Raw genomic sequence first — 10,547 nt, 5'->3', positions numbered from 1 at the left:
TTTTTTGAGACAGGGTTTCTCTGTGTAGCCCTGGCTATCCTGGAACTCACTTTGTAGACCAGGCTGGCCTCGAACTCAGAAATCCGCCTGCCTCTACCTTCCAAGTGCTGGGATTAAAGGCGTGCACCACCACGCCCGGCTTTCTCACAGCAATTCTAATTGAATTTTTATTTTTACCAAGGACAAAACCAATGTGGAAAAGTTGGGTCACTAGCTGGAGCTTTAAAATGAAGATGTGGCAAGGCCAGTATGTGGGTCTGCACAATGCATAGTGTGAAGACCTCAGATCCACACTCCCAACCTCTAAGACCAGGATCATTCCTGTCGTCTGCAGTCCCAATACTTGAGTTTGTATTTAGTGTGTTTTATAGCCAAAGTGATGTGTGTGCACATTGGTGGCCAGTGATACCGACGCAGGTGGTGTGCACACACGTAGCTGCTCTCTGGGGACAACTGTGGGTGTTGCCCAGGAAGTCACTGAGCAGCTCAGAGGTGTTACTTCTGTATCTGTGACCTACTTTTTTGTCTTTTTTTTTTTTTTTCTAGTACATGGGCTGCATTGAAGTGCTACAATCAATGAGGTCACTGGATTTTGGAATGAGAACCCAAGTTACAAGGTAAGAGATTAAAACTAGAAGGCCTTTAAGGGGCTGCAGTTTAAAATCTCCCAAGGGTCTCTTAGGAAGTCTGCAAAGTCACCAGTGTGGCTAGAAGGGAAGGATGTCCCACTAGCCTTGATGACTGGCTTTATCTCCTTATTTCGAAAGCTTCAAACCTGTGTGGAAAAGCTTTGGTGTTATATATGAAGACTTACAAAGTGGTTCGTGGTTCAGTCTACATAAATAACCATTTTCCCAGGTACCAATGTGTTTAAAGGTGTGCCTGGAAGTAAGGTATTAAGTGTCTCCAATGCATCAACAAGATCGCACAAAATACGACCAAGCAAGAACTTGCAACATCATCAAGGCCAGGCTACCCTGTCCATCTAAGCTCTGACACAAGAACCTGTCTGTGTAGCCCTCCATTTTGTACAATGACGTGGGTGGACCTCTACCCAGAGTCACTCCATGTAGCTTAGTTTAAGAAACCAGAGTCCTTGTAATGCTGGACTCAAATCCTGAGCCCCAGCACAAGGCGTGCTTTGTTAGGGTCAACTTTAAAACAAGGAGAGCTAAGTGACACCAGCTGCTGGGGAAGCTGTGCTGGGAGGGAGATGGGGAGGGAGCTGAGGTGAGGGAGGCAACGGCTTGATAGATGGTTCAGGATAAAGGCTCAGCATCTGTTGGACACGGTGCCAAGTGTACCTCAGAGACTTGCCTCAGCTCCCATCTGGATCTGTGACGGTGAGCCACCTGTTTAAAGATGAATGTTCTCATTATCCAGAGGGAATAACCTTTCTTGATGCTCACAATGCAATTCTAGATGTAGAAAGATCCGTTATCCTGAAACCTGAGAAAAAAGACCTTCTCCCCATCTAGGAGATTCGCAGTATACGATAATGTGTTAATTCCTGTGCTGTGGCTTTTTTGTTTTGTTTTGTTTTGAAAAACTTATCTCAAAATGTTCTTAGGTTATTCGGGCACAAATAGGATTTTGATATAACAAAATGTCCCATATATCCCCAGGCTTCCAGGAAATGCGGAGGAGGGCATGTTGAGTTGGGCTCTGCCTTAGGAAACATTCAATTCTGCCTTTCCAAATTTCTCCTCACCCATCGTTGGTATCCTGTTTAGAACCGTGCTTGGTCGCAACTGCACAGATGTCACAGGAAGAAAATGAAAGGAGCTGAACGCAGAGATGTGCAATCTCTCAAGCACTGTAACAAGCATATAAAAGCACAAAACACAGAAGTTAGTAGCATCAGGCAAGATATCTTATCATCTGTTGTAAGATATCAAGCAAATGATGTATAATTGTGTTCATAATACCTACCTCAGTCCCTGGACCACAGAAGAGGCTTGGTGGATATTCATTGGCTAAATGTGTGCTGGCTGCAGTTCCAGTGTCCAGTGGAGGTAGCCGCAGAATTTCTCCTCTTTCAATAGCCTGCTTTTCACATTCTTATGCCCTTTGGGCCATCCTCCAAATGACACAGATTCTACACAGACTACTTTCTTCCTGGTTAACCTATTTAGGCTTCATCTAGAGGACCCCGCACCGGAGAAAACCCTTCCTGTGATACTTCCTACAGCTGCCAGGAAGAGGGTTGGGTGCTCAGGACAAAACAATGATCCCACCTGAGCGCTACAGTCTGAAAGCCTCCAAATTGACACATTGACACTTATTTGATGGTGTGATAGTGTTAAGAGATGGTGCCTTTTGGAGGTGATTAAGTCACAAAGACAGAGATTTTCTTGTACATGAAATTATTGGCTTTTTCATAAAGGTACAGGGAGCTACTGGCCTCTTCTTCCACATGAAGATAGAGCAAGGGAGACGTTGCCAGAACTGAGTCTGCCAGTGTGTTCATCTTGGACTTCCCAGCTTCCAGGACCATAAGAAATTCATTACAATGAGAAATTCATAAATTTCTCTGTTTCTGTATTTGTTATAGAAGCAGGAGCTCCAGAAGGAGACAGATAGGTTACTTTCTGTTCAGCTGTCTATTTACACGCAGGCTCCTTGCTTCATCGGAGCATTTATAAAGAGCCTATTTAGTGCCCCAAACTGCTTAAGCATTATGGGTCCTGCATGAGTAAGACAAGGGCCTGCTCACATGGAACTTAACATTCGAGGTGGGAAACGGACTATTCAAGGGATGTAACTATATGACGTGCTTGCAGGTAACAACCAGTTCTATTGCTCTGACAATAGTGCTCAGGAGACCTACCTGTAAGCAGAGCACTTCCACACTTTATTGTTTGTACTTATACAGATACCAAATAGTTATTAGAACATTAAGAAACACATGAAAGGAAAAACAGCCTACAATTCCACCCAGGTGAGATCTGTCATTTTGTGTTCAGAAAATCTTTTCAAGCCATTTCTTCTACACATGAGATTACAGAAATATAAATATATTGTATAATATCTCTACCACACTAAAATTTTTCCTAGAGTTCCACTTTTTTATTGTAGTTAAATATATAAAACAAATGTACTATTTTAACCATTTTTTTTAAAGTTCAGGAAGTGTATCTTGATTCACACTGTTGTATAATCACCACCGGCATCCACATCACCACCGGCATCCACATCACCACCGGCATCCACATCACCACCGGCATCCACCCCCAGAATGGATTCATCTCCTCAGACTAACATCCTGTACCCATTAAACACTTGCTCCTGCCTGGCTTCCTCTCTACCCCCACAGTCTCTGCTAACTACTTTACAGTTTTCTGTCTCTGTAATCTTGACTAGTTCAAATAGTTAAATGTTTGGAAAGTTCTTACTTACTAGCTATATATATATGTGTGTGTGTGTGCGTGTGTGTGTATATATATATATATATATATATATATATATATATATATACACCCCAAGGGCTGGTTCCTACTTGGTCTAAAATGTATAAGACCCTGAATTTTATTTCCAGTACTACCAAAACAAATAAACAGACAGACAGACAAAACAAAGAAACAAAGTGAAAGAAAGAAAGCATTCCCATCACCATCATCATCAACAACAAACTTCATAATAACAACCCTGGGGAGGCAATCCAATCTCTGTGAATTCAAGGGCAGCCTGGTCTACCTGGTGAGACCCTGCGTAAAAAAAAAATAAGTTTGAAAAATATTTTTACATTTTCTCTAGAAGAGATCACATTTTTGTCGGTAGTAATGTCAACGTTTTTGAAAAACCTCTCTGAAATGCAGGTCTTGTTGAGATATTCTTTATGTGGATATAAGCTTGGGTATTGGTGTACAGTAATAGATTTACTCAGTACATCACTTGCATGGTAATATTAGGTCCCCTTTTCCCATGGACATTGATTCGTCCGGCTAGTCTGGAAGTCTCGTCAAGCCCCTGAGCCGTGGTTTCTCCCATAGGGTTAGAATAAGATACTGGTTCCCTTTGTCTGCCGCATTCCCTCCCCCCACCCCGCTCTTGAGTGCTTGCTCACTCTTCTCTTTTCTCCTTTATTTTTTTGCCTTCTTTCCTTGATTTTCTTTGTCTTGATGTCTGTGTCCCATGTACAATGCCTGATGCTAGTGGAGCCGAAGAGGATCAAATCCCTTGGGACTGGTGTTACAGATAGTTGTGAACTACCATGTGGGTGCTTGGAATAGAAGCAGAGTCCTCTGAAAGAGCAGCCATTGTGCTTCATCACTGAGCCATCTCTCCATTCCCATTCTCCTAATTCTCATCCTGGGGCTTCCAGCCCTGATGCTGGCCCCAGATCTCAGTTGTTAGAAAGAGAAGATTTACAAGAAAGGCTGAGGAAGCAGGCATTTCCTGCTGATACAAAGAAACAAGATTGGCTTTCATCCCGGAAAAACAAAACTTGATATTTTGTGTTTAAAGGAAATTGCAGAGGCCTTGCGTCTTAGTTACTGTGCTGTTGCTGTGAAGAGACACCGGGACTATGAACTTATAAACAGAAGCATTTGATTAGGAGCTTGCTTAGAGTTACTTGAGGGTAAGTCCATGACCATCATGACAGAGAGCAAGACAGTAAGCAGGAAGAAACAGTGGCTGAGGTCTCACATTTTAGCCTCAATTTATGCCCCCAGAGAGACTGAACCTGAGCCTGAGCCTGGAATGAGCTTTTGGAACCTCAAAGCCAGCCCTCAGTGACCCACCTCCTCCAACAAGGCCACACCTCCCAATCTTTTCCAAACAGCCCTACTAACTATGAACCAAACATTCAACTCTATGAGCCCATGGGGGTCAATCTCATTCAAACTACCACACCACATTTGGTTCATCATCATGGTACAAAATAACCCCAAGATGCAAGGCCTCTACCCCCATGGGTCACGGCTCTTTCCTTCCCTGAATTCATAATTCATATTTGAGAATCTAACCAGCTAGGCTAAGCCAACAGCACGGGATCAGCCTACTTTGTTGCTCAGGGGGCAGCCAGTAGGTAATGGCTCACAGTGAAGGACATCAATTACAGAGGGTTCTCCGCGGGAAATGGAGAGCTACCATTTTATTGTTCCAGAACAGTGAGCCTGCAAGCTCGACTCGCTGTCTTGAAAACTTTGATACTTTGACTTCAGTGGGACGTTAACGGCAGTTCTTCAGAGACAAATCTCTGTGTGCATTTTGCTGTGGATTAAACCCCTGGCTCTGGGCAAACAAAGCACAGGTTTAGCCACTGAGGCACATGGACAGCTAGCTCCCGAGCTTCTATTTGGACCTATCAAGGCACTTCGTTAGCCACTATTCTTGGGTTTGAGGGCTCTCTTCCTCAGTGTGGGGCCACCCATATGGCGGATAGATGTCTTAGTTACCATTTTATTGCTATGAAGAGACAGGATGGGTGGGGAAACTTAGAAAAGAAGACATTTAATTGGGGGCTTGTATAGAGTTTCAGAGAGTTAGGCTATGACCATGATGGGGAGGATGGCAACACAGGCAGACAGGGGCAGTAGCTGACAGCTTGTGTTAGATCTGTAAATTAGAGACAGAGTGAGACACTGGACCAGGTATGAGCTTCTGAAACCTCAGAGCCCACCCCCACTGACACACCTCCTCTCACAGGCCACACCCCCTAATCCTTCCAAACACCAATTAGGGACCAAGCACTCAAATGTATGAGCCTATGGGATCCATGCTCGTTTGAACTATCGGTAAATATTGATTGCTTTTTGGTAATGTGACTGTGAAATTCTTCAAAACTTCATGCTCGTTCATGGTTAGGAAAAGGTAAAAAAAGGTAAAGAGAACCCAAGACATAGGTCTGGACTCTTGAAGTGAGCCAGAGTTCTAGAAATTGCCCTGGGGAATTGCTTAGGTACCTGACTGCTCGACAGAGTATTTGGCCTATCAATACTGTGCATATGTATTTTGGCACAAAGGATTCCCAGTCTAGTTTAATAGGCTTGAGGTCTGGAAAGGTGGCTGTGAGCAAGAGAGCGACTTCTCAGTGTGACAGGCTATGCCCTGATGTCTTTCTAAGGGAAGGAACCAGATGTGGTGTCCAGTTATCAAGCAGTGTCCAGAAGTTTATCATTAATGAGTAGATACTATCATCGGCATTTTCATCATAGAAACTCTAACACTCATAAGCTAAATGTTACCGTGCATCGTGTTACCCATGGCACTAAGGAGTTTCCCAAGGTCAGTTCACTTGTCAGTAAATGGTAGTTATGGAAACCAGGTCTGCTCACTCTTCACCTCCGAGGGAGAACATTTTAAGGGACAAATCTTAGGAAAATGTTAAAAGCCAGAAGTGACAGAGTAACAAGACATGTAATTCTCAGTTGGAATTGGGCCTGGCTTTCAAATGTCAGACTCACGTTAAGTGTGAGCTCGCTCTAAAACATCTTCACAAGGCCTGTAGATCTGCAGCCAACAATATTTAGTGTTCTTTTCTCATGTCAACTAAAGAGAGGGAAAATTAGGCTTAGACACACATTCTATGTAGACCAGGCTAACCTTGAACTCAGAGATCCGCCTGCCTCTGCCTTCCAAATGCTGATATGAAAGGCATGAGCCACCACCATCTGGCCACAGAAAAGAGTTTGTTAGAAATGGATTGTTGGAGCATGCCCCTGGAAGTTTTGACTCCGGTCTTTGCAGGCCTAATGTCCTGGTGACATTAGACTACTGGTTCAGGGACCACACTTTGAGAGCTAGATGCAAAGGACACTGCCCATTTGGTGATTTGAAAATGAGGTCACCAGTTAGGTGTCTGTCACATAGAAAGCCCTTATTTTTGAATGGGTGTATGTGGTATAGCTTAATGAAGATTAGTTGATACTAAATCCCATCCTAACCCCAAAAAGTCTCCTTCTCTATCAGTCCACAAAACAAACAAACAAAGAACAGGATGAGAAATGGAGACATGGCTCCATGAGTTTCTCTAGTAGAGGATGTGACTCCTAGCATCCATACAGGTCAGTGTCACCACATAACCATTCAAAATCCCAGTTCCAGGGAACTCAACACTCTGTTCTGACCTTTGTGGGCTAAATTCAACCTCCTGCCTGATTTTTATCTTGCCACCTTGTTAGCCCAGAATGCTTTCAAAAGAAATCAAAAGAAAATTATTTTGTGCTATGTAGAAATTAAATCTAAATCTAAATACCAGTGTCCATGAGTGCTATTGGCATAATAACCATTCCTGTTTGTTTGCATGTTGTTTGTGCCTTTATACTGTATACACTTTATATATATTGCTTATGGCTGTTTTTAAAGCTGTAGCGGCAGAATTGTGACAGACTGTATGGCTTGAGAAGCCTAAAATATTTACCATCTGTACTTTTTCAGAAAAGATTTTTAGACTGCTGCTCTTGAATGCTGCTCCACTAAGGCTCAGTTAGAAGTACTTGCAAGAAGGTTGGAAACTTGTAGACCCATAATAGAGAAACTGAGGCAGGAACATTAAGAATTCAAGTTTATCCTCAGCTATAGCTGAGGATAGTTTGAGTGCAGCTTTGGCTACATAAGATCCTGTCTCAAATACAAAGAATCAAACCAAAACCTCACAAGCCTAAGGTCTAGCCTGCACTAACTAAATGAGATCGCCAGAAGTTGAGATGTCTGCAATGTGTGCTAACATTCCCTGGTGTTTCTGTTCTGCACAACCAAGGTTGAGAGATGGGGCTTAGAGCCTGCAAGCATTTGGAGGGGCAGATGGAGGCCTCTCTGCCCCCAAGCTTCTTGGTAAAAGAGAGAATTCAGGTCACCATTACCACCTGTGTGTGACAGGGTAATGAGACCAAAGAGGTTCAGACCTAAAATGATATCCCTCTCCCTAAGCAGGCTGGGAAAAGCTAGAGGGAGAACCATGCCAAATATCTGTCCTAGATTACAGGGTAACTGAATTGAAAACAAATTTTCTCCACAATGGACTATCATTAAATGTACAGACAGTACAGCCCTCCCTACCCCAGCCTCCAGAACAAGTGTCCTAATTCCTTCACACCCACAATCACAGGCATTTGGTCAAATCTGGAGGGCCAAACCATCACCTTGTGCAGTGTGGCCAAGGGAAGGTTTCACCAGCCATGCCATGAGATGCCATTTGAAGCCACTCTCTCAGCTTCTTCAGCTACAGGTTGCTAGGCCCCCGCCCAGATGTGCAAAGCCAGTGTCTCTGAATAGTTCCTGACATCTGCACTTGATCCAGCTACCAGTGCTTCTCAGCTCAGTCACGGCTCACCCAAGTGGCTATGGTACCAGTTCTTAACAGACTTGCGAATCAAGATTGTTCTCCACTATTCACCATTGTGGGCTTAACCAGCCAGACCAGTTAGCGACTCCTCTCAGGGCTATATACATACACGTTGAAATGATGGCGCTCCTACGTGACGTCCACATGACATTAACATGATGTCCATGGCAGATCTGCCAATTGAACTTCGGGAGAACTCATTCTTTGAAAGGGAAGATGTAACAAAAGCTATGCTCTCATTCCATTGATTAGTATCTCTAAATATTACAGACATCTCTATGATAAACTGTTCAAAGTGAGATTAATCGGGGCCCAATCTTTCTTCTTTGAAGATCGGCCTAGTTTTTAGAAACACATACTTACCATTTATAACGAATTGGGATAAATCAAGTGACTGGCTGAATTAGCGGACCTTACTTTTAAAAATGAAGCTCTTGCCTCCCTCTCTTTCTGCAGAGCTAGGAAACAAACCTGTGCCTCCTACATGCAAGGCCAATACTTTGACACTGGAACACCTGGAGCCCAGGAAACATGATGCCCACAGCCACACAGCAAGTCAATGCAATCTTTAACTCCAAACCCCAAAGATTTATAATACGTTACATGTTTGATATAAAGCAGACTTGTTTTAAGGAAGCCCAGGATACCCCAAAGTAAAGGGAAACACTTCTGGATTGAATCAGTTCTATTTCTTTATTGCCACGTTCACAAGGCTTAAGCATTTGCACACCCTCATGAGCCCCAGTTTGTGGGCGTAAGTTTTCAAATACTGAATCACATGTCTCTCATACAAGAAATCATGGTGAAGGGGTGCCGGAAATCATAAGTATTCTATCAATTTGAGAGACTTGGGGAAATGTGTTAGGAGAGAATGATTTTCCATTGAGTTCTAGTGTGTGATTCATGGGTCCACATTTGCATCCGAGTCTAAAGAAAAGCCCAGTGTAGACAGAGCAACCCATGTACAATGAGCTGGGTCAGGTTGCTAAAGCGCTTTGGAGTCAGATTTAAGCATAATTCAATTTAAGCGGACAGAGTGGGGCGATAAGTCAGTGTGAGTAAGGGCTGGGCACACTGACAGACAGGCTTTATGTGACCGAGCTGAGACCAGAGAGGCCGGTTCTAAAGTGAAAGGGTGTATTTTAAGAGCTGGGTGTACCTTCCTTGGGCACTGAAGATTCCCGTTGATAACAGCTCAGAGGGAGTGTGAAGCCATCCACTGTTCTCCAGTCTGTGGCCCTGACTGCAGTCATTGTGTTCTTATCGCCTGTGAAGGCGAGCTTGGGTCTAATGTGTCCTGTCTGAGGGCTTTTCACGGCCAGTCTTTCTTTTCGCCAAGCTGAACAAAAATGAACACATAGGTCACCAAGTCTTGATCTTTTGTAGGAAGAGATTTCCCCAGGACGATCCCTATAGTTTGAGGAGGCATGGATGCGAGCATCATTGCATGAAGGCAGAAGAGAGACAGCCGGTCATTGTTTAAGGATTCTCTTGGGCAAGCAAAGGCAGGGAATTCCCCTGGGAATTACAGGCAATTCTATTTCTCTTGAGCATTTTTGACAATAATCTGGAAAGCCTTTTGCTATGATTGAAACTTGAGTCTCATGTCTGTTTGCCTGGACAAAATTGAGGTGGGCAGGGGAGAGTAGACAGAGTCTCTCTCTCTCTCTCTCTCTCTCTCTCTCTCTCTCTCTCACCAGGAGAAGGTGAAGAATCTTGATGTCCTTTCCTGGGTTCCCCCCCCCCACTTCGGGATTTCTTATTTCCTGAAGAAGTGCATTTTCACCAGGCAAAAGCTTTGCTCGGTGGCACCTCCCCCACAGAGCGTGCTGCAGTGTCTGGGACTGTGTGCTCTGTCTCCCAAACTTGAAAGGCAGGCGGGGAGGGAAACTGCTAGGCAACATGGCTTCTACAGGAGGACAACTGTTTACGGGCTAAAGACATAGGCAAAAAACTGACTGAAGTCCTGCAGTGGTCAGGGTTCTGTAAAGAAAGATGGCTTTGTTTGGATGGTTAGTTTGGACTTTGCAGAGATAGGCAAAATTTCTTTTTTTGTCTTCTGGCGTGGGCGGGGTTTTGCAGCCTCCGCAGTAAACCTTCAGCTGTGTTCTCATTTGCTGACATCAGCCTGCTGTCTTTCCCTCTCACATGGAGAGTCAATGAACAAAGTGGCCACTGTTGATGCTGTGGTCAGAGTCAGGCTCTCTCTCTCTCTCTCTCTCTCTCTCTCTCTCTCTCTCTCTCTCTCTCTCTCTCT

General features: G+C 44.0%; 1 protein-coding gene across 1 annotated transcript in view; it reads left to right on the top strand.

Annotated features, from left to right (window-relative positions):
- Shc4 (SHC adaptor protein 4) overlaps window positions 1–10,547 on the top strand; it is a 94,557-nt gene that overhangs the window by 30,927 nt on the left and 53,083 nt on the right. Inside the window, exon 2 of the mRNA XM_021156083.2 lies at window positions 547–617. Coding sequence (XP_021011742.1) covers window positions 547–617 — 71 coding nt within the window. The remainder of the gene's footprint in view (window positions 1–546; window positions 618–10,547) is intronic.

The sequence above is a fragment of the Mus caroli genome, chromosome 2, assembly GCF_900094665.2.
Source record: "Mus caroli chromosome 2, CAROLI_EIJ_v1.1, whole genome shotgun sequence".
NCBI lineage: Eukaryota > Metazoa > Chordata > Mammalia > Rodentia > Muridae > Mus > Mus caroli.
This window is presented reverse-complemented; position numbering and strand designations above follow the sequence as displayed.